Source organism: Saccopteryx leptura, chromosome 7 (assembly GCF_036850995.1).
Source record: "Saccopteryx leptura isolate mSacLep1 chromosome 7, mSacLep1_pri_phased_curated, whole genome shotgun sequence".
Classification (NCBI taxonomy): Eukaryota; Metazoa; Chordata; class Mammalia; order Chiroptera; family Emballonuridae; genus Saccopteryx; species Saccopteryx leptura.
Window position 1 is genome coordinate 25,024,510 of NC_089509.1, and position 25,963 is coordinate 25,050,472.

At 36.2% G+C, this 25,963-nt stretch overlaps 1 protein-coding gene across 1 annotated transcript in view; it reads right to left on the reverse strand.

The window, feature by feature from the left end:
- The window catches only part of LRP1B (LDL receptor related protein 1B), a 2,108,848-nt gene that overhangs the window by 1,094,793 nt on the left and 988,092 nt on the right, over nt 1-25,963 (reverse strand). Inside the window, exon 7 of the mRNA XM_066345498.1 lies at nt 19,186-19,348. Within this exon, the coding sequence (XP_066201595.1) occupies nt 19,186-19,348 (163 nt within the window). The remainder of the gene's footprint in view (nt 1-19,185; nt 19,349-25,963) is intronic.

The window sequence follows — 25,963 nt, forward strand, 5'->3', positions numbered from 1 at the left end:
GGGCCATCTTTGCTCCAATGGAGCCTCGGCTGCGGGAGGGGAAGAGAGAGACAGAGAGGAAGGAGGGGGGGAGGGAGGGAGAAGCAGATGGGCGCCTCTCCTGTGTGCCCTGGCCGGGAATCGAACCCGGGACTTCTGCACACCAGCCCGACGCTCTACCACTGAGCCAACCAGCCAGGGCTGTATATAATGGTTTTAATACAAAACCCAGTTGCTAAAAGAAAAGTGATTCGAATTAGGGTGTGTAGTAAGAAGTCTAAAGTACAAGTTTAAAGTGAAAAATGACAAAGAATGTTTCTGCATATTTATTTATAGAGTCAAGTGATATAGCATATTATTGTCTGGGTAGGCTCGTCTATGCCTCAACAATTGCCACTAAAAATAAATATCTGATTCAGCATCCTACTTTACCAGAAGTTATCTGACAGCTTGGATCTATCACAAATGACATGCATTTAAACAAGACTGCTCTCCATCTCTAGAAAGTGAAGCAGTGGTTTCTATTATATCTATGTTTAGGGAGAAAATGAGTCAGTTACACAGTTACACAGTGAAGTGTACTGTGCAAGACAGTAAACAATGGAACAATCATATTCAATCAGTATTGAAATTTAAAACCCTGAACTACAAAATTATAGACAAAATTTTGCAATTCAGAATTTTAAAAGAGAAAAGGCCATGAGAGAAAATAATTACAATACCAGTAATAATAATACGATAATAACAAATGTTTTGTTACAAAATAGCACCTTTTATATGCACACTATTCATTCAATTTGCTTCTGTCCAGTTCATAACTAAGCAGCAATTCAACAGCAAGTTTTCTACAAATATTGACTTCATTATTTGCCAACTGGGTGACATTTAGCAAGTGTTTTACTTCTCCCCAATGCAGTTTCTTGATATAAATAATGAGTATAATAAATAATACATATTACATAGGCTTTTGTGAGGAGCAAATGAATAATACAAGTAAATGTGTTATAAAGGGCATGACAGATAAATGCAAAATCATCTAATAGTAATCATAATAGATATGAATGAGATTCCACAGTAGTTCTATTTAAAATCTGAAAAGAGCCTGACCAGGCAGTGGCACAGTGGATAGAGCATTGGACTGGGATGCAGAGGACCCAGGTTTGAAACCCCAAGGTCGCCAACTTGAGTGCGGGCTCATCTGGTTTGAGCAAGGCTCTCAAACTTGAGCCCAAGGTCGCTGGCTTGAGCAAGGGGTCACTTGGTCTGCTGAGGTCCCCCCTCCCCACGTTCAAGACACATATGAGAAAGCAATCAGTGAACAACTAAGGTGTCGCTACGAAGAACTGATGCTACTCATCTCTCTCCCTTTCTGTCTGTCTGTCCCTCTCTCTGTCACAAAAATAAATAAATAAATAAATAAATAAATAAATAAATAAATAAATAAATAAATACCGAACAGAGAACTCTTGCTACTCTGGCTAAACATGTTACTAAGATGTAATTCATATAGATTTTGAAGTACCACTTATACAAAATTAATTTTAAAGTACCTCTATACCATTTGTGAATACATACTCTTATTTCTATTAAATAGTATAGTAAAGCAATACCTTGTTCATGGTCTGGGTTGAGATCTTTTCCAAAATTTTGCCACCTTTTTAAAATCTCCTGTTTTACTTTTTATTTATTTTTTATTTTTATTTTAATGAGGAGATATGAGGACCAAGTTAGCCCAATGATCCTGAGGTAGTGCATAGGACAGTGAGGTTCATGTCACTCACATACATCATTTTTAAATAGGGAGCTGCCCTTTTTGGGGCAATGAAGCCACAAACCCTAGTAAATATCACCTAAAGAAGCATTTTGCCCACATGGGTAAATCAGCTTTTTTATGCCCATAAGGTCACTCTCCTTACTTTGCTTTCTCTAGTGAGCCGTGGTCTCACTCATGCTGCTCATGTTGCCGGCCAGTCTCACTCTGAGCTGTGCCTGTGGAGACAGCAGTTACAGGTCCATGGCCCCTCTCAGTTTCTAAAGCTGTTTTCCTCTCAAACTCCAACTTGAATGGTGAGAAAAACACAAGTCAAAATACTTTTCACTCCACAGAAATAATACTAGTATTTACCTATGCCCTTTTCTCAGCACATACAATAATTAATCATTTCACTTTCTCTGTGCTTTTTCCTTTTCCAGAGTGTCATCTAGTTTCTTCTTTTCAATTTTAAGCAAAAAATGCTGTGTGTCATATTTTCCTTTATTGATTTGACAGAGAGAGAGAGAGAAGGGAAGGTATGGGAAAAAGGAGGGAGGGAAAGAGCGAAGCAACAATTCGTTATTCCACTTATTTGTTCCATTCAGTTGTGTGTTCACCAGGGATCGAACACATGACCTCAGTGCCCTCTGTGGATGCTCTATTTACTGAGCCACCTGGCCAGGACCTGGCCTATGTCATTTTTTTTCTTTTTTTTTTTTAAGACTTTATTTATTCAATTTTTTTTTCAGAGAGGAGAGAGAGAGAAAGGGAAAGAGGGAGAGAGAGAATGAGAGAAGGAGGAGGAGCAGGAAGCATCAACTCCTATATGTGCCTTGATCAGGCAAGCCCAGGGTTTTGTACTGGCGACCTCAGTGTTCCAGGTCGACGCTTTATCCCACTGCACCACCACAGATCAGGCTTTTCTTTTCTTTTTTTTTTTTTTTTTTCATTTTTATGGAGCAGGTACATATGCTAACTTACAGATGCCCCACATTAAGGTTAAAACTTTCCACCTTGCACACTCTCAAGTGCCATTTTCCTCATGGATGAGTACCCTACATATTTCATCTTAAAGCTCCCTCACTTAGAGCTGACTCATTGTGGGTATAGCATAGTGGGTAAGAATTTAGGGTGTTGGGTGACGTTGCTGAGTTTGAATCCTAACTGCAACACTTCACTGGCTCTTTGACAATGGGCTAGTAATTTACCTCTCCAAACCTTATCTATAAAAGAAGATAATAGTACCAAGTACCTCACAGGTTACTGTAAAGATTAAATTGATCAATGCAAAGGGGGTGCTTAGAACAATAACTAGCTCAAAGTAAATTTTCAGTAACATTTTTTTTGTTAATATTAATCTTTTTTTTTTCTCTGTCTCTGTCAAAGAAAATAGGCCCTATTAGAATTTCAAATTTACATTCCAATGTAGCACAAAGCACCTGGAAAACAAGATAGATAATGCAAAACCAGTTTATTGACTCATTCCTCCATATGCAAGAGTTTATTTAGCCTTTGGCTGCATGATGATAAAATGACTTGAGGTTCTGGGGTACTTGAGATCATATATGAGAACGTGCTCAATAAAATCACCTTCATCATGGAGAAGTTCACAGAGCACAGATGAGCTCACTATGAACCCGGTGTGACATACTGACTATAAATTCAAGCAGACAAAGGGGCAGTTCAGGCGGCTCTATAAAGTATTGTTATAATTTGTCTCAGCTGGCTTACATATGCTTCTACAATATGAACCCTAAGAATATTATGACAAATATATAATGTACTGTCCTTTCTAATTCAAACCTTTAATAAGACTTCTCCCAGAAAATGCCATAGCTCAGAAACATTTCTAAAAATACTATTAATTACAAGTGTTTAAGGCAGGGACACCAATCCTTTTAAATTTATTTATAATGTAACTGGCTAAAATAAATATTCCTATTTCATTTGAGAAAATTGGATTTGGATTTCAATCATGACAAAACAAGAAGTCTTATGAGCTATTGATAGTCACTATTATTCATCTTAATATAATAAATTTTAGTAAAATATAGTTAACATTATTTTTAAACCATGCAATATTAAGTTATCTGATAAATGGAATGTGATATATAAAATAACTTTATGAAAATTAATTAATAAATAAAGGACTGGCTTTAAAAATATTTCCTTGGCCCTGGTCAGTTTGCTCAGTGGCAGAGAGAAAGATCAGCATGTGGATGTTCTGATTTGATTCCCTGTCAGGGCACACAGGAGAAGCAATCATCTGCTTCTCCACACTTCCCCTCCCCCTTCTCTCTTTCTCCCTGTTTCTCTCTCTTCCCCTCCCTCAGCCCTGGCTCGATTGGTTCCAGTGAGTTAGCCCAAAGCACTGAGGATGGTGGCCTTGCTTCCAATGCTAAAAATAGCTCAGTTGCCAAGCAACAAATCAATGCCCCAGATGGGCACAGCATTGCCCTTTAGGGGGCTTACCAAGTGGGTCCTTGGTTGGGGCATTTGCAGAAGTCTCTGCCTTCCTGCCTCTCACTTAAATATACATATATTTTATTTAATTTTATTTCACTTATATTTATTTCACTTAAATCAGTGATTTTCAACCTTTGTTTCTCACACACTCATAAGCTAATTACTAAAGAAAAAGGGGCCCTAACCTCTTCTTCCTTAGTAACTAATTTATTTGTGCCATGAGACGAAAATGGTTGTATTTAGTCAGGGGCACTGACCTTAGTAATTAGTGTGTGTTTGTGCCATGAAAAAAAAAAGGTTGAAAATCACTGACTTAAATAAATATATATTTTATATATATTTTTTCTTTATTAAGCAACTTCAAATTTATTTATTACCAATCTGTTTATTTTATTCAGGTACTTATCTTTGTATAACTGAACATATAGAGATTCAAAGAGTAAGAAGATCAAAGGAAAGTAGGGTTTCCAGCAGCTAGTGCTATTTTTTTAACTAGGAATTTCTTAATCTTCAATTATCAAAACCTATGTTGGTCTTATTTACTGAGCAGTTACTAAAGATCCTTAAACTACCTTTATCTATGGAATAAATTAGGAATTGCTCTTTAAATTTAGCATGCTTCAAGATTTTAAAAAATGACTGATAGCAACACAGTTTCAGTGACTGCCTTGCTGAGGCCAGCCTCACCTTCACCAGGGCCCGGAGGCAGTCTCACTGCCATGTTTGTCGTCATCAGCATCAGTCCACCTCCATCACCATCCTTACCTAGTATTCACAGGGTTTTTGGTAAAAAAAAAAAACCCTCAAAATATCCATCAGGAATAAGAATTCAGCATTCTACAGCAAATATTCTATGATATCGAATCTATACATCTCTCTTCCATTGTCACCAAAATGATCTATTCTGCTTTTTACAGTTTTTGTTTTCTTGATTATGTTCATATAGTCATAATTCCCCACAGCCTTAACCCTAGCAAAGCCCAATTAATTTAGGGAACTTGAACCCACACTTTCAGATACTGAGATTGATTCTAATACAAATCCAAACAGCACATGGTATTCTCCCAGGGACTGATATTAATTCAGATATGAGAGAGCAACCTTTTATATAAGATCATTCAGGCTGACGTAATAGATTTAGAGTCCATATTTAGGCACACGTTTCTTTCCTTTTCCTGCTGCATAAGAAGAGTAAGTAATGTTCCTTAGTTCCTACCTGCAGCAGCTTTTGACCATGGGGAAAGAGGAATTAGGATTCAATACAAGGCCCTGGCCGGTTGGCTCAATGAATAGAACATTGATCCAGCATATGGACTTCCTGGGTTTGATTCCCAGTCAGGGCACAGAGAAGTGACCATCTGCCTCTTTACTCCTCTCTCTCTCTTTCTCTCTTCTCTCTCTTTTTCCCTCCTGCAGCCAGTGGCTCAATTAGAGCATCATCCCCAGGCACTGAGGATAGCTGGGTTGATCCTAGTGTGTCAGCCTCACATACTAAAAAAGAACTCCACATTGATTCGAGCATCAGCACCAGATGGGGTTTGCTGGGTGGATCCTGGTTGGGGTGCATGTAGAAATCTATCTATCTCCCCTTCTCTCACTTAAAAAAAAAAGATATGAAAGAGGAGGCAATATGGCTCTCTAATTATGTCATTTTGGCATCAGTCCAACCAAGTTTGCTTCTTCTCTATGGTCTTCATCTTAAGTGAGAAAATAAGTGAATTTATCATTAAGCCAGTTGGAGTTAGAATTTTTTGTTAATGTCAAAAGTGTTTTAAAACATACTATTATTACACTATTTCAACTCTCCTCTCTTTCTCTTGTACCTCGAATAACCCCTTATAACCTACTTCTCTTATAACCCCTACTAACAATCTATTTTGTTGTCTACTCTCAGAACTTTTTCAAACAATGCATTTACTCAAAGCATGCCCAAAACAAAAAAGATAAATAATAACCTAGTGTGTATTAAATAAAATCCAAGACACTTAACATGGAAAGTATGACCATCTATGGGTAGTAGTGAGTTCTTTAGAAGCACAAATGTAAGAATAATTATCATAGTGATGTCTAAAAGAGCTGAAAATAAAATTTTCACTTGGTGTTTCTAGCCCTTTCAAAGAAACTGCCTCAAAGCGGAGATGCCTGTTATTTCAGTCATTGGTCAGGGTAAAATCTACTTATTTATTTGATTATACATTTACCAGGCAAACCTTTAATAAATGAGTTGAATTTGTGAAACAATAAAAAAAATGAATGTAATAAAAGTGACTCGTACAAGATGAAATGATCAAGCTGAATTCTAGTGTTCAGAGAAGTGTAAAAAACTAAAGAAAGATGAACAGACCTAATTGAAAATGCCTTCTTGAAACAATGGCTTTGACATGCTACCTTGTTCTACTTCTAATTTGTTAGTAACCAAAAGGAAAAAGTAATAAAGTCAGATAGTGGTTACAGTGATAGAAAAAGTCATCCGTTAACCAGAAACTTATGCTTATCCCTTTCACAATGTGGAGCAGTTGACAACTTCCCAGCTAGAAGTATTATTTCTAGTTGCCTTACCTCCGATGTAAAAGTGACTAGGTGGCTCTACTGGAATATAACCAAAATGATGTTATGTCACTATTGGGTTGAAATTTTAATAAAGCATATGTGCCTTTGTTCTCTCTGGTCAAAAACGAGAGGATTCTGAGGCTCAAAATGGTACAGAAACTACAAGAAAAAAGGAGCCTGTATCTTTGAAACACCACGTGGAGAGAAGCTGCCTGATAACTAGGAACACATGCATTGGAAGCTAGCAAAAATAAAAAACAAATTTCTATTGTACCATCCACTGAAATTTATAGCAGCAAGTATTAGCAAAACGTATTTAGAAGTTGGTAGCACAAGTACAGAACTACCTTCAGGGAAACCTAAAATCCATTGGTTCAATCATTAGGGGTCAGCAGCTGAGTAACTACTGTTCAGAACTGAAAATAATCAGTGTTAAAGATATTAGATAAAAAATGTCATTGGCAGTATCTTGGAAAATATATTGAAATAAAAACAAGTACCTATTGAGCCTTTGGATTTAAGGAAAGAAGTTTAAAAGTATAATATTAGAAGTTGTTTAAGTTCCTATATGCTTACTTTGGCATAATGTTACAATAAATAAGTAAGCAAATAAATAAATAAATAAAATAAAGTAGGTTAGAATTGGCTGGTAGATTGCAAAAAAATTGAAAAGGAATAGAACAAGTCCACAAGTGGGGCCTCCCAGGTTTAGAAAGGCCTATTGTTTTCCTTGAAGAATAAGGAAAAATACTGAAAATGGCTTTGAACAGGAAAGCCAATCAAGTCTTTCTGATTAAACAGAGGAGTTCAGATTATACACAAAGGGTGGTCCTTCCCACCAAAGCATTGTTTTCAGACCTCAAAAGATATCAGCAGGGTGAAAGAGAAAATAAATAAAATGAGGTGGAAAGCACTGAATTGAGTTAGATAATTATTTCTAAAATATAACTTTGAGTGTGGTTATTGTAGCATAGAAGAAATGGGGGGGGGGATCCAAATTCTACTAATTTTCATGGAATTTATGACCACAAAACACCATGAGTTTAGTTTACAAAATTCTTTGTCTGTTTAAACCTTAACACAACTTGAAAGGAACAGAAATAGTTTGAAACATATAGATCCCCTACAGAGAGGATACTCCCCAGTTTTGAACTCAGTCAGGGTGTTGAGAATAAAAGACAAGAAAGAACCCCCCAGAGGAAGCATAGGTAAAGGAAGCAACGGGCCAGGGGAAACACTGCAGGGAAAGGAAGCGGCTAGACAAGTGACTTCCAAACCACCAGGGTGGAGGGTCTTCACTTCAGTTGCCTGGCAGGATTTCATTATTGCTCTGAACCATGACTACTGTATGCCTCCAGTCTTCCATTGTCCAAATGGCAACTTTTGTTATTCTATCAGTGGTCTATCAATTTATATAGGATGTGGAGGGGAGTACCAGTGCAACTGACTTTTCTTCTGGTTCCTAGTTTGCTACATAATAAGGAATCACAAAAGGACACAATGGAGAGAATTCCACAACACCTGGAAATCCTTTACTTTGACCGAAACGTAGTTACTAAATTATGTATAGTAAGAAGGGTGCATATGAGTATTTGATAACTAGAAGAGAAGACTGTGGCAGAAATGTCAAAGTAGTCATTAAAATGTTTCCCCACCTATAAGACGCTACCATGTATAAAACATACCTTAATTTTGGGGCCTGAAATTTGAAAGAAAAATGTATTTCATAAAGTTATTGAACTCAAGTTTTATTCATCATAAAATTTATACAACTCCTCAAGTGGGAAATGCAAGTAAAAAAATCTACAACCACTCTTTAAGATGCACCCAGTTTTCAGACCCCAAATTTTTCAAAAAAGTGTGCGTCTTATCATGGGGAAATGTACTTCTTCTTCAACATGTTTTCCTTGCTGTTAGTTTAGAACAGAATATTCTAAGTATCTATGACATTCTAGGGACACAAAATGGAAGGAAACCTGATCTCAGAATAACTACATGGAGAAAGCTGTCCATCAGCCTCAGACACCCTCATTGTATTTATATGAGTGTAACATACAAGTTTATTGGTATTACATTGAGTTTTAGAGTTAAGAAAGCAACTGTCATTGTTCTAATATACACAGTTGTTGTAAGGAGAGTGTTCTATTAATATCACTCAAACGCTAAAGTTTGAATGATATTAATAGTTAATAATTAGCATGTACTCTGAAAAGTTATATCTGGCTAATGCAATCATTTCCACTAATAAATAAATTGTTGTACACAATTGAAATAACTCTACCAAATTAAATTCATAATATAATTAATATAAAAATAGCACAGGTTATTTTTGCAACCTTGAAAAAATAAGTCAGAGATATTATCAATTTTGAGGTTTTTTGGTCATTGTAGAGTTCCAAACCTTTAGATAGGTCATAGATTGAATTTATGACATAAATTGATTACTTAGGTATACCTTTCTCAGGAAGTGACTAAGTCCTTTAACCAGTGCCAACAACAGGCTCCAAGGAACATGCATGTCGAATGTCTAAGCCTCAGCCTCTTTCCCTCCCCCTGCAGAACTGAGTCCAGTGGGGCAGGGTATGGAACTTGGGCCAGCAGGCTGTGAGGCTCTACCTTGTCAAATATGTGTGAGCTGCTGTGCAATGCTGACCACAGAGAGCAGAATTCATCAGCAGCAGGGTTTGTTACCTGGTGAGCTCTCCCCTTGGATATGCTGCTAGTAATGTTAGTTGCATCTTGCTCTGATGTTGTTGGATTCATCAACAACATCAACGGGCCAATGGATGTGTTGGTTCTGGGACTCTTAGGAGGGAATCTGATACAGATTATGTAAGACACTGCCCATGACCCGCCTTCAGCAACCTTTTTGGAGCTATAACTGATCCAGAGTTGGTGGCTGCCTCTGCTGGGCTTAGGTGTACATGGAAGGACTAAGCTGCACAGCTAGGCTGGCTTTTAACAGGGCCTGGGGGCAAGTCAGCAAAATATCCAAGACTCTCTAAGATCTGCCTCCTGCTGCCTTTGTTTGCTGGCTGCTTGCTAGGCTCAGCCCCTGAAAACACTCTGGCAGGGTATAGCAGCTGGGGCTAGTCAGGCATCAGGAAAGGTGGTGGCTGCAGCTCCCATCTCAACACCCCAGGTGTGGATCTTTCATCAGATCTCAGCAAGGTGTAGCTACAGTGTGTCCCTAAAGTCATGGTGCACTTTTGACCAGTCACAGGAAAGCAACTCAAGATGATAGAAATGTAAAATCTGCACCAAATAAAAGGAAAACCCTCCCAGTTTCTGTAGGATGATGTGGCAGCATGTGCGCATGCACAGATGATGACGTAACACCGTGTATACAGCGGAGCAGCCCACGGCCATGCCAGTCGAGATATGGATGGTACAGAGGAAAGTTCAGTGTGTTCTGTAGCTCACTAAATTTGAATCCATGACCAAAGTGCAACGTGAATATCGGTGCGTTTAGAATGAAGCGCCACCACATAGGAATAACATTACTCGGTGGGATAAGCAGTTGAAGAAAACCGGCAGTTTGGTGGAGAAACCCCGTTCTGGCAGGCCATCAGTCAGTGATGAGTCCATAGAGGCTATACGGGATAGCTACCTAAGGAACCCTAAAAAAATCTGTGCATGAGCCCACATCGAAGTGCACTGAATAGGTATGAAACTGGGAGAGTTTTCCTTTTATTTGGTGCAGATTTCACATTTCTATCGTCTTTTGTTGCTTTCCTGTGACGGGTCAAAAATGCACCGTGACTTTGCAGACATACTGTATGATGTGTCTGGTGGTTATGGCTTCTGAAACCTTGAGATTTTCTCTTTCATAGTCTGAACAGTTTCTACTGAAGCACCAGTCATATTCTTGAGAAAGTGGGGCAAATAGCTCCGGCTTCCATGCCAGACAACTGTGTCACTCTCACCCTCTGAGTCATTTCAGACCCCTGCTTTCCAGCCAAGGCTGCTTACTTCTCAGCAGGGCCCAGTCTCCACAGCATGAAGCAGGACAGATTCCCGAGGGTGGGGCAGTTGCTTTCACCCAGGCTGATGAGCAGGGAGGGGAGCGCTCCATCCGAGGAAAATGGAGACTGCAGTATTGGAGGATGATCCAGCACACGGGTCTTACCGGCTGTTTCCCCACCGTATTTCATCCCAAGGCTGCCAGTCTCACACTCTCCTCTAGTGACTAGTCTGCTCAGTACTCCCTCAGCTGGAGCCCAGGGTAAGTGGCAGTCAATGAGATTTTCCAGTTGACTCTTTAAGACAGTACCTGCGTCTCTGAGAACTTCCATCTTTCTGTCAGACAGAAACTTCTCTTTTAACTGCCAAATGCTATGTGGCACCTCTTCCAGGCTCTGTTGCTGCAGGCTGGGGGACCCAGCCTAGGTCTTAGGACCTACACCTCTCTGATAAACCCTATCCTGCAGCAGAGATGTCCCTCTGGAACCTCATCTGCTGCTCCCTGGAGTGGGGACAGCTCTTTTGCACCTCTGGCTTTCCTATCGGTCTCAATGTGGCTTCTTCTGTGATTCCTTGGATATGAAACTCTTCTTCACTTAGTCCTGAGTTGGTTTTTCAGGATGACTTTTCTTTAATTTAGCTATAATTCCAGTTTGGTCCTAGCAGGAGACAAGTAGAATGTCCACTGTCTATTCCATCACCATCTCGGATCCCCTCAGCTACTTCTCAGCCTTGTTGAAAAAGTTACAGAAAAGCAAAGAAACAAACTGTGATTTGCCTTGAAAATAGGTAGGAAAAATATTCATCAAAATGAGTTTTAACAGTTTTGGCTTAAAGAAAATGGAATTGCTCTTTTAGAAAAGGGAATGAAGAATTAGAACAAACTATTCCAGTTTTAGCTAAGTGAAAAGAGTCCCTGCTATGTCTGGAAAGAAAGATAATTACAAAAGGCTGCACATGGCCTGACCAGGCGGTGGTGCAGTGGATAGAGCATTAGACTGGGATGCAGAGGACCCAGGTTCAAGACCCCGAAGTCACCAGCTTGAGCACAGGCTCATCTGGTTTGAGCAAAGCTCACCACCTTGGACCTAAAGTCGCTGACTTGAGCAAGGGATTACTCGGTCTGCTGTAGCCCCATGGTCAAGGCACATATGAGAAAGCAATCAATGAACAACTAAAGTGTCACAACAAAAAACTGATAATTGATGCTTCTCATCTCTCTCTGTTCCTGTCTGTCTGTCCCTGTCTATCCCTCTCTCTGACTCTCTCTCTGTTTCTGTTAAAAAAAAAAACCAAAAAAAAAAAAAAAAACCCAAAAAACAGGCTGCACATGAGAGAAAACTATGATGTGATGGTGGTTGTAGCAGATGATGGTGTTTCATAAGGCATTTTCCTTTCTTCCTTGATAGCCTGAACTCAATTTCACTCCCACTTTCCTCTGTATATTAATGTTAAAAGTTTAGGTGGGCATACACCATACTTCTGACCATGAAGACATGAGAAAATGTCTGCCTTGTGAGCTCTTCCACACCCAAGGAAGAAACAAAGCTGTTTTTTAACTACAATACCATGGTTATCCACAGGGTCCCTGGAACTTCAGTGTCCGCCCTGTGATCACAGATGGACTACTTGAAAAGCATACGTTAAAATTAATGCCACAGAACAGAGAGGAGGAAGGAACCATGTTCTCAATGATATTGTTCAGCCACTAAAATAACCACCTAGTGACCCTCCTAAGTCTAGATTTTTAAGTGAATAAAAATGTATTTATAAAATAAGTTATAAAGAGTTGTTTTCTATTACCATGTCTGAGTGGACAAGACAAATAAGAATAAGAATTCAGAGAAGGAGTTTTTTATAGGAAGTGGTTGGAAGATTGTGAAGACATTGAGTATAATTCTAGAAATAGAATTGCAAATGCAGTAATTTAGAGGTAAACTTAGCAAACATTGAAAAATTATATAGTAAAAAAAAAAGAACAGCAAAGGAAGTAAATAGAATGTTTTGCATTATTTTTACTTAAGGAATGACATGAGTCAAGAACAAAGTAGAAGTTGAACAAATTTGGGTTAAGTTTCCAGGAAAGGCTGAACTGAACATAAACTACTCCAAATTGTTCTTCTAAATTCTTAGGTTAATATCAATATAATAGAAAATTATTTGTAACTGAAGGAGGCATTAATTAAAGATAATGACATGCATGAGCCTTCACATGTGAACAGGTCTAGAGAAGGATTTGGAAAGAGGTTGAATCTAGATAAAATTAATTAGTCATATAAGATAGGTGATATTGACTTGTACTCCTGAGTAAGCCTTTGAATCACTAACTTCAGTCAACATAGTGCAGACCATGAAATGCATATTTGCACATCCATGATGTCTCCCATATTCACATTGGCAATTCTGAAGTAACTTTAGATTGGAAAGTAGCAGTTGATGATACTCCTGAGGCCTTTAGTAAATTGGACTAATACAGGGGATGAGAACCTATGGCTTGTGAGCCAGATATGGCTCTTTTGATGGCTGCATCTGGCTCACAGACAAATATTTAATAAAAAAAAAATAACGTTGAAAATATAAAACATTCTCATGTATCACAATCCATTCATTTCCTACTGCTCATGTTTATGGTTGCAGGTGGCTAGAGCCAATCACAGCTGTCCTCTGGGACAACACCAAATTTTTATTGGATAATGCGTAATGTACATGGGCCATTGTATGGCTCTCACGGAATTACATTTTAAAATATGTGGCATTCGGCCCTGGCCAGTTGGCTCAGTGGTAGAGTGTCGGCCTGGCGTGCAGGAGTCCCGGGTTCGATTCCTGGCCAGGGCACACAGGAGAAGCGCCCATCTGCTTCTCCACCCCTCCCCTTCTCCTTCCTCTCTGTCTCTCTCTTCCCCTCCTGCAGCCAAGGCACTATTGGAGCAAAGTTGGCCCGGGCACTGAGGATGGCTCTGTGGTCTCTGCCTCAGGTGCTAGAATGACTCTGGTTGCAACAGAGCAATGCCCCAGATGGGCAGAGCATCGCCCCCTGGTGGGCATGCCAGGTGGGTCCCAGTCTGGCGCATGTGGGAGTCTGTCTGACTGCCTCCCCATTTCCAACTTCAGAAAAATACAAAAAAAAATATGTGGCATTCATGGCTCTCTCAGCCAAAAAGGTTCACGACCCCTGGCCTAATATATAGATGCCTATTGCTTAGACAAATCTCTATGAACCTAAATGCCATCCACAATGTTAGAATCACCAAGAGAAGGGAGTAGTAGTGTAAAATAGAAAATAACCATAGAAATATTTGATAGATTATAGGTAAAAGTCATAGAAATATTGCTGCAAATAAGAACGTATTGGTATTTTTTTGAATAATTCATACAAATTTATAAGATTTGGGATGCTGTCACTATACTGCATTAAGGATTTAATGAGTGTAAGAAGAAGTGGGCAAATTATTCTCTTGGCACTCTTCTTCACATAGGTGAATTTAGAGGTTAGCCCACATAAATACAACTCCCATGTGTGGGACCAAGATTCTTTAGAAGCTGTACTAATAATCCAAAATATAACTTCATCAGTTCATTTTATTCATCAGCTTTTTTTCTTAAAAAACAAAGACAAATAAAGAAAACACTTTAAAGTTCAAGATGTCCAAGAGAGAAATTATAGCAGCTCATTACATAACCTCAGAATGATTATTGGAGCTATTGGAATGTTTCAATTTTCTCTGTGTTTTCTTCTAATGAAGAGCAATATGAAAGAAGATTCAGTGTTTGATTATGTTTACATTGACTTTAAGAAACATATCTCTCCTTGAACAATGCAGATGTGTCTGATTGTAGAAACTTTTCACATGGCTATCTTGAAGTGGGAAGGAGGCTAGGAGATTATCTATCTATCTATCTATCTATCTATCTATCATCAACATATAATTTGGGGTGTGGGTATGTAGTTCTTCTTTAAAAAGTCAGAACTCACAATTTGCAGCCTATCAAAGTGTAAATGTGAATTTCAAAAGATTAGGGACAGTCATGAATTACAGATGAGCATGAGACCTTCCATGATTGAGACTTCAATGAAGAGAAAAGAGAACAGAGTCATGTCTTCCTTTACATGCTTATTCATGTTCAAACCCAAAGCAATTTCAGAACCATCTACATCTTTAAATCAATAGGTGGTGGTTAACTGTGGCAGTGCAATCTGTAGTTTTAATTTGCCCACAGTGTCCTCTGAGGGGTTTAATAGCCAACGAATTGTAACAATTCTATGTATGTCCCATTGAAAGTAAATAGTGAGTCAAGCTCTAACTTGTAACATGGGTTGATTCTAGGAATCAGCTAATAGAGTGAGAAAACTGATATTTATCCCAAGGATCTCCTTGTTACAAAAGTCCTTTCATGGGCAAAAGCAAAGCTGGTTTGTTTTCTAGTTTTCCATATTCACACAGCATTTCAAATTAGAATTTCATTACTCAGTCCTGTCCCCTGCTGGCTGTTAACTTTTATTCCATCTTTAATTCCTCAGTCATGATTAGTCTCACCAACACTAAAGATCCATATGGTTAATGGGAAAGGCTTTACTAACTATCAAATACTATAAATTCAACTTCTGAGACTTAAACTTCACTCGTCTGCCTCACGGCAGATGGCCTGCTCTTGTAGAAAGTGAAGACAACATAATTTTCCTTCAATAATGACATGAGGCCATGAATTCACAAATAAATCTTACAGATCACTCTACCATTCACTCAATACAAGTCAAAAGTTCATTTCCATAGAAAGAAGGTATGCACTGCATTGGAAAATATTCAATTTCTGCTATTTCACATGACATGGAGATTTCCTCCTTCAGTTTAGCCATCTCATATAACTATTGATTTTAAATTCTATACATGGTACGGCAAGTCTAAAAAATATTTTTCCTCAAACTTTTAATTTCAATTTCAGTACTATCCTTAAAACATCTCTAATTTTACAGGTTTCGTAATAATTATCATGGTTAAGATGAATTGATCAACCCCCTCTTTTTAAAATTGCTGCAACAATTTGACATTCATTGTTAAATAAACTCTTGTCTCAAGTTTAGTGTGATAATTTTAATAGGATGTTCAGAGCCACACCTTGTTAAAACTGTATGCTAGATCCACTCCTGTTCTCAGATATAACCCTCACTGGATCCAAATACTACATGGTTTATTATTCAAATGATGTCATATTAAAAAATACAGGTTAAATGACAAAGAAAATTATGAAGGGATTTTATGCTTTACTTTTATTTTTTGAAAGACCTTGAAGGCAATCCAAATACATCTTACACAAAATCAGTTGTTAAAATGATTTCTCTGCTACCTTCTCTATACCTTTGTACTTTTTTCCTACAACCTCCTATATATACTTCATATTTATTCCCAGGCACTACCACTCTTTTGCTTTGTCATGTCTTTTTCTCTTCCTCAGTTCTATCTTATATATTAGAATGTTGGACAGACAGCTTAGTAGTTGTCATGAGACAACATGACAAAAAAGAACTTTACATATTCTATAACTCAGAAAGTATCAGGGTAGGATTAACATTATTCATGCTTTATAAGATGAGAAGACAGGTTCTAAGAGGCATCCAACGTCACACAGGTAGCACCTGGTGGAGCCAGAATTTGATCTCAGGAAGAATGACTCCAGAATCAAGCTCTTAATAGTTAAACAAGCAAAGCCCTAACAGCCACTACCAGAAATGAAATTTTTGATGTTGGTTGGACTAGGTTCTTTTCACTACCTTCTGATTCTAATGCCTTTATAAATTTTTTTTGGAAATTTCTTCAAGGAACAATTGAAAAAAATTGCTAAACTTTGAAAGGAAAACGATAAATCACAATAAGCATCTCTAGAAAAACAGGCCAAATTAATGAGTCAATGTAAACATCTTAAAAAGCAAATGAATGAACAGATAAGATTTTTGAGCAATCTCTTCCTGCCAGTTGTAGATTAATGCCTGGATCAAGTTGTATTGAGATTCCAGAGAAAACTAGTAACCTATATTTAATCAATGAAAAAGAGATAATAGTAAACAATACTGTAATAGGCCTTAGATAAAAACAAAATCGGTGATTGAGAAAAGTGAAGTTAAAAGTATAACCAAGTTAAAGATATTTTTTTCAATGCAGCCTTTGGGGAAATAAGGCAAATCTCCTTCTATTTCCATAGTTATTAAGCTCAAACTCTAAGAATCAGTTCAATTATTTTTCTTTCTCCAAGTGATAGGAGGGGAGTTAGAGACAGACTCCCACATGTACCTCAACTGAGAGGTACCACCCAGCAACCCCACCTGGTGCTGATGCTCTGCCCACTCTGGGGGCCATGCTCGCAACCAAGCATTTTTAGCACCTGAGGCAGAGTCTCCACAGAGCTGCCTCAGTTTCCAGGCTGATGCACTCGAACCAATCGAGCTATGGCTGTGAGAGGGCAAGAGAGAGAAAGAGAGGGAGTGAGAAGGGGGGAGGGGAGTGGTGGAGAAGCAGATGGCCACTTCTCCTGTGTGCCCTGACCAGGAATCAAATCCAGGACAGTCACATGCCTGGTTGACACTATACTGATGAGCCAATCGGCTAGGGTGAATTGTTCATACATTCTCATGTTTCCTAGCTGAAGCTATAAACAAAAAAGCCAATGATGAATAACCCCATACAAATAGGAAAGGGCAAGAGAAAAAGCAGATAGTACATTTTGCTCTAGTGGGTCATGCAGCATTTTCCTAGCCTGAAATATTCAAATTACTCTTGAGTAGGCCCCAAATTAAAAGTTAAAGAAAACAAACAAACAAACCCTACTGTTCCTTCCTTAGAGAGCATCTCATTACTCCTATCTAAATTTCTGATCTTAAAAGAAAAGTAGAATATATGTGAAAATGTTCTATTACAAGCAGGCTCATATTTATGAAAGAGTAAAGCTTGCCTTCTCTGATTTCTATGATTCCTTAATGAAAAACTAAGGGGGGGGGGAGAGATAGAGAGAGAGAGAGAGAGAGAGAACTGAAATGAAACTTTTCAAATAACTTATTAAGATAAATGATACATGACAAAATTACATTTAACAGTTACTAGGCCTAACGGAATCCAACACAGAACAAATGCAAACAATGTGGGGGTTTTCTATTCCTAGTTTCTTTGACAAAAATGACAAAGTACAGTTCTTTCATGTAATGACAAGTAGAAATAGGAAGTTTGAGAACATAAAAGTATGTTGCTGCTCAGAAAGGAAGGTGGTGTGTATGAGTGTGTGTGTGTGTATATATATATATATTTTTTTTTTTTTCAGACTGGCAGTTTTTTTTTGTGTTTTTTTTTTTTTATAAAGGGTCTCTGGATATTTTAATGTGGAAGGGAAAGAGTGGTAGAATTAGTGGAAAAATACAATAGCTTCACCCTTTAACATTTTTGACAGACAAGACTATCTACCATCTAATTTGAAATTCAGTTAGTGCATATAAGGGAAAACACACAAGCAAATATATTTCTAAACAGAATGTCATAAGAATGTTGTTAGCGCATTTTTAAACTTCCAATTTTTTCTTACTACCCTATCCAACCACCCAAACAAATCAGTTTAAATACAACTTCTTTTAGTAATGTCTTTTGAAGCATCACTGCAGTCAGATTGAGTCAAGAAACCATCTGCTGCAAATACAAATAGAGCTACATTCAAGAATTATATTACACAGCCTTCCTAGCAAAGTCCTTACATCCAAGCTGTTCTTGTCAAAATCAGAACCATTGTGATGATGCATCTTAATATTCAATCAGGCTTTAAGTAAAGAGTGACAAAAGTCCACATATGGATGACAGCTGTTTCTTCAGTAAATATTTTCCCATTTATTGATTGGAGGCTTATGGCAGTTTAGGATATGTTCCTTCCTACATTTTAGCCTGAACTGCCTGGTAATGATTTAAATAATAACATGGATGAAATTTCAGTTTCCACATCTTGCTACAACTTACATCTGAAAACACAACAAACACATCAGATCCTCCAATTAAAGTTGCACAGAATGCCATTAATTTGACAGTATCCTTGATGCATAGTGACTAATGACAGAACTAAATTAATAAGACTCTATATTTTCCCCTTCCCCTCTAACAATAGCATCTGTAAAATGAAAGCGAGATCCATATATTGATTTTCTAATCATATGAACAAAGTTGATGAGAATTTACACATTTATGACTAATTCTGATAAATTGTGAAATATTATAAAAGATTGATGGACTTTAGCTAAAAGAAGTTCAGATAAGATCTCTTTTTAAACAATAAAGTGACTTGTAACATTGGAAAGTCAAAAAAAAAGGGTTTTGATGACAAATTCAGTGACTCCTTAATAATACAGTGTTTATATATCAGTAGTTAGAAAAAAAAATATTGTCAAGTAACATCATTTATTTTTAGTGAAAATTATTTCAGATCAAACACTAAAAACAAGAATGGCTTACCCTGCTATTGGGTCAACTGCTATTGCCTTAGGATTATGAAGCTCCAGATCAATCAGGGTGACACACACAGACCCATTGTAATTGCAAACAAAGATCCGGTCACTGACATGGTCCACAAAGTAGAAATTTCTGGTGAGCCAGTCAATCGCCATGTGTTGCACATCTGGAGAACACACACACATAAAATTACTGATTTCACAGGTACAGATCTCATATCATAAGTCAAAGAGCACATCACTCCACCCAAACCACTACAGAGGACATTTTAAAACCATATGCAGTTTTATGATTCAATTTCTTACTATGCCAAAATAAGTGATGTAAGTACTCTGTAAAAAATTACTATTTCTTGATAACAGTCTTCTTGCTACCAATGGGCTGAGAATGACCTAGACACAAAAGGATGAATAGTTTATAAATTCTTATAGGTATTTACAATAAAATTTTTCTACTAGTTTTTGCTTTTGCCCCAAATAGTTCATTCAACCCTGTTGTCATAACTGGTTTAATGGTACAGCTAAACTCCTTAGTAGTAAGAGGAGTAAAAAGAAATTGTGAACTTAAAGTAAATCCTTATTTCCAGATCCTCTTCTGTTAAAAAAGAAAAAGTGGAAAAGATAGAAAAAAGATCTAGAAGATCCTTTGTTTATAATATGTATCTAAAACTTGGAAATAAAGCAAAAAGAGGGATAAAATATTCTTTCAAAGACTTATGTAGGCATTGCAAAACAGGTCTGTTCAAAGATTAATTTTCTAGAAGAGAGATGTTCAACAGTACTTTCCGTGATGATAAAAATATTCTATATCTATGCTATTCCGTAGCATGGCCACTAGCTAAATGTATCTACTGAGCACTTAAAATGTGGCTGGTATACTGAAACTGAATCTTTATTGCATTTAATTTTAATAAATTCAAATTGAAATTTTAAGAAATGTAGGTAACCAGTGGTTGCTGTAGATAGTGCAGCTCTAAAAGAACGTGTGTGTTTGACTTGAGTATTTCCTATTTGATCAGACTATGAAATTTCATGCTGATTATATAGTTACCTAGAAGAAAAGATAATCTCAACTGTTTTGGATTTATTACCCAAACCATTAACTACTTTTTTAACTTAACCTACAAATCTTATTTAAACATTCTTTTTCTATAAAATACCAATAAGTATCTAATTCCACTTAGAACAGCAATATTGGGCTGGTTCCCTCAATAATACTATAAATAAATACATTTCTGATTTTTATCCATTCCAAATTTTATGACAGTCATTTTTTTATGTATGAAAATTATACTTTCAAACCTCCTTGTTTGAACTCACTATGAATCTATAATTCATTGACTAAGAAGAGCTTCTTTCCGCAGTCTGAAACTAAACACTCTTCTAACTTTATGCTTCAAAAGAATTCCTTAATAACAGGCTGCTTCAGTGAATGATATTCTCTCAACAGAAAGACTAATGTAGATGCATGTGCCATCGTTATCATTTACAACAGTATACTGTCAAACCAGATAAAAGAAGAAGCAACTTTGTGGGAATGTCTGTCATGCCTTACAAGGACAATCAGAAAGCACAAACTGCATTCACTGGATACACATTTTCAAGCTATCGATCACAGTTTCATTCCTAAATTACACAGTCCTTAGGGAAGCATAAGCATTCAAATGTTCCATACACCACATGAAATGTTTTTCTCTACTAGTTCAGCAAGCAGAATTCTTAAAAATCTAAACTATTTTGCTGTCTCCAGAAATCTGCAAATGTATTTTTTTTGGTATTCTTTTTGTATTATAATATCAGCTAAAGCACAGATCTCACTGCTTCAAATGTTATTTTAAATACCTTGATCTCAAATAATGGTGGCAGAGTACATTCAGTGACCCATCCTTCATGCTAAGCATGCAGTTGGTTAAGTCTATACAATTGTAATTTCAGACAAAGGATCTGTTTGACAGCATTCATACCTTTCAACTCAGTATCATTGCAGAAAGATTCTCTGCTACTGAAACAATAGGTATTGTTAACAACCATCCAAGTTTGAATGAGCAAGGTCTTACTAAATAACCTGATAACTAGCCAAATACTTAGTAATGATGAGGATTGATTTTGTTTCTTTTTCTTATATTTAAAGTTTCTGTCTGATTTTAATGAAATTTTTATTAAGATTATTTTTATTAAGAGAATTAAAGCAATAAGACAAAAGAGTTCAGTATGTAAGCTGAGAGATGAATACATACATACATACATAAATAAATTTGGCTAAAATGATTTAAAAGTTTTAGGAGATAGTGACTTTTTCTAGACAACAGATTTAGTATTTTATTTTCATGTTCTGCTATATAACAAAGTTCAGTGGAAATTGCTGAAGATAACTATAATCATTTTATGATATTACATTAAAAAAATCTTTAAATTTTTAGTAGTAAGACTTTCACTGGTATTCCTTCACTGTTATGAAAACAGTTTTAAGTATGTTGTTATTGTGTTTTCCAGTTAGCTTTCATTTATTCTTTAACCAATAGTCACTCAGATTTCACCTGTACTGTTCTCATGAAATGCTCCTTATTAAGGTCACTCAGAATTTCTTAGTTACCAAAAGAAAAGGTTACTTTCCTGCTCATGTCTACAAAATAATCTAAATATTAGTGTTGGTAAAATTTTAAATAATAAAAATATTGAAAGTATTTTGAAACTGATAAAGTGTTATACAAATATAAGTAACTATTAATAATTTTTAAAAATCAGTATTTCATAGGTCTAACAATTTAAAGTTGTACCCAGTGGAAATTAATTTAAAAATGTATGGGAAAGTAAAAACAACAGAAGAAGACAAATACTTATGATAATCTATAATTGAATAGTTGAATAAAATATTACATCAAATTTTTCATCACATCAAAAGAAATGACCAGAGTTGGTGAATATGAAACTTAAACATTTTTAATTCACTAAAATGTACCTGTGCTTAGTACTATGGACTCAGTTATTTTCCCCAAAGTTCATATGTTAAAGTTTGAACCACCCATACCTCAGAATGTGAGTGCATTTGAAAAGAAGTCTTTAAAGATGATTAAATTAGAATGGACCTGTTAAGGTAGGCCCTAACCCAATATGACTGGTGCCCTCATGAGAAGAGGAAGTTAAGACATATACAGAGACACCAGGAGGCCTGCACACAGGAGAGAGGCATCTGTAAACAGACGGGAGATGCTGAGAAGTCCCTGAGAAGTCTCGTCCTATGGTACCCTGACCTTGGGCTTTCAGTCCTCAGAACTGTGAGAAAACTGATTTCTGTTGTTTAAGCACAAATCCTGTGGTATATTGTTATGTCAGGTCTAGTAAAATAATATACCTACTCAAATATTATTTAATAAAGTGGACCATGACATAAATTATTAAGAAAAAAATCAAAATCTTGATAAGAAAAGATGTAAAAGAAATGTCACATATCCCTTTAATGTCATACTGGACCACTGCCTAATAGGCCCTTCAAGAATGAGTTGTTCTCCTGGGGAATATACTTTTGTTTAACTTACAATTTAATAGAAATGATTAGGTCTTCATCTCTATGAGCTTAGATAGTAATTTGTGTATCAATAAATTGCAAATATTTTTTTCCAATAGAGGTGACAATAATATTCATGAGGTAGTAAAAATAATTTGTTTATTATACAGTACAACAGTAACATTTTATATCTAATGTTACAATCTTAAATCAGCATTTTTTTCATAGATTGTAAATATTTCAGTCTCTTCTGTATTCCAATGAATCAAATTTACCATTCCACTGGTTCCATCATTAATGAGCTAAAGGACTCATTAATATGTTCACTACATATTTTCATAAGTAATATTTTTAACCTTTTGAAAATTACATATTAACAAATTTTAGTACTTAATTTCTTCATTAATTAATTGCTATGTGATCTCCAACCAGCCATAGATAGCAAATTTAGACAAATATAAGATTAGAAAATAACGTAAATAGGTAAAACTTTGTGAGAATGGCATATCTCCCACCTCGCAATGACATGAAAGTATTCAGGGACCTACAAAGGCAGGCTCCAACTCAGCTGATTCTTTTGAAACCAAAATACTTCTTTGTTTCAAGGACCACCACAGTACTGATTTCCAGATTTCATTTGAAGTCTTTCATTGTTTCAATATGGAGCACTATTTTTTTTATTTTTACTACAAAGCATTTTGTGTATCAGACAAAACCTGTCTTCAGCCAAACTGGATCAACAGCCACTCGTGTCATTACACCAAAGCAAAGCAAACCCTGTATTTTGTTTAGTTCCGACTAACCCTCTACTTAAAAGTGTGTTCTTGAGAAAGTTACCAGTACCTATGAAAAACATGGCTCATATAATAAATAAACATTATATTCAGTTTACAAAGTGGTCAGAGGATTAAATCAAACGACAAACTTTAAGAGTCCAGTACAACACATGCAGCAGGTATTCCACAGATATTAGTTGCCTCCCAGAGACAACTGAAGGACTACCCATACTTTATGGTCTTCTGAGTGCTAATAATATTCATGTATTAGATAATAGCACAATACAACAATAAAAATAATAAAACAATAAAAATTGATTCATAAGATAGACACATTCAGTAGTTGTGATCATTTATAAATATGCCACCAATTTTTTGGTGTTCCTCCTTTCAAGAGGTGGAGCTTAATAAACTCACCTTAAATGTGGGCATTCTCTGTTGGCTTTCCATAAGTTGAAGGTCATTTTTAGACATAGATCATAACCAGATTGTGTATACCATTAACCATTTTGATTCCTTTAAGTTACCTGTTGTGTAGCTTACTGGTAAAACACAGAGGATATACCATAAATGCTCATAAAAGAATGCTGGAAAATTTAAGGATAACTCATCTTAAAATTTTCTGCTCTAATATTAGTGGTTCTGGGCAGAAACAACTGCAGTAGGGCATATCAAGGTCCCTTATATGGTCCCCTTCTCAAGAATGAAAAGCCAAATAGTATTAATTTTATAAAGAAAATAAAATGGGGTATTTATTTACAGAGTGACTGATCAGAAGGGCTATCCTGAGAAGGATGATATCTGAATTGAGCACAGAATAAGAAGATGATAACCCTGTGATAAGCAGGGGTGAGCTTGGCATATTCTATAAATGAGTAAGGGTGGAAGAAGCCATATCATAGCTAAAATGTAGATGAATCAGAAGAGATGAGGTAACAGAGATTGGCAGGGATATGTAAACTATAGTAAACTGACAGATTTAATAGTAATTACACTGTAAAACAAGGTGATATTTGTCTTAAATGTGATTTTTATTTTTGTCATATAGTAAATGTATATGATTTAAAAAATCAAATAGCCCATCCAGGCTTACAGTGAAAACAAAAGGGTCCACTTCACCTCTGTCTATTCTCTCCCAATTGTTTTAGCTATATCAACTGTATTGACTTCCATAACTCATAAACATGTTTGTACTACAATTTTAAAGTTCTTAAGGTTTATATATAATATATTAACTAATATATAAGATTAGGATTTAATTCTTTATTCCCTGTACATACACATACATATATTCACACTATCTCTCCCCACAACTTGCCACAACTTATTTCTTAGTTAAATTAACATTCAATGTTTATGTAATTATGACTATATAATTTTTTGTTGATAGATGAAGAATTTTATTATGATTATACTTCCCTCCTTGCACATTTTTAAAGATTATTTTTACTTCTTTGTTATACAATTAATTGCAGCATAATTCTATAAAAGAACTCTAAAACTCCTCCTTAAATGGGAAAAAACAACTAATTTCTTCCTCCTCTTCTTCACCTTGTTATGATTTGCTTTCAATATCCTATTATCTCTTGTTCCAAACTATACTTGACTTGCTCCATAGGCATGGTCTTTGGGCTTCCTTTTATCAGTCAACATACTTATTGTTTAACTACTTCAGAAATCAAATATCCCGTTTTCTGCCAGAGGATAAGTTTTTCCTCACTGTGGGGGCCAGAATAGGAAATGAAGTAGCCTAGATATTCTAAAGCCATGTTCTAAGCTAATCTGCTTATTTCTAGCCCTGTTCTATAACCCCACATTCAGAGGTGTCCAGGGTCTCTATTTTTTAGCCTTTCTGGGGTTCTTTATCTTGTTACCCCATTTGCTCTCAGCAACCAAAATAAATATTAAATCTAATTCATTTATCATTTAATCATCCACTCTTTATTGCCCAAAATGATCTAACATGCTTTGTTTCTTCTCTTTCTTTTGGTCTTAATATAATTAAAGACATTTCTTTACTGGACTGACAGTAGTCTAATAAAAAAACAAAACAGATAAATACTTTTGATCAATCTTCAGTGTTTCACATAAAGTCCTTGAGGCCAATTCAAAGCAGGGAAGTTAGACAACTGTTTATTATTCTTAAAAGATCATCCTGATTGCTCTGTAAACAAAAGCAGATGAGTGGAAAGCAGGTGACCAATGAGGAAAATCCTGCAATTCCAGGAGAGGTATAACGGTGTCAGAGTATCAGAACAAGGGAGAAGTTATGTGACATATAGGCACCATATTTTTTTGTCAACATTAAATATATAATCATATTCAAAGGAATACATCTAAGTTATTTTTTAGCTTAGATGATAGTGCCAAGAATGATAGAAATTTTGAAAACATCATAAAAAATCAAAAACATTCCAAATATAGATTGTTTTCATTCACACATATATTCTTATATAATATAAATATTTAAAACTAACATTTTTATTTTCACTCAAATATTG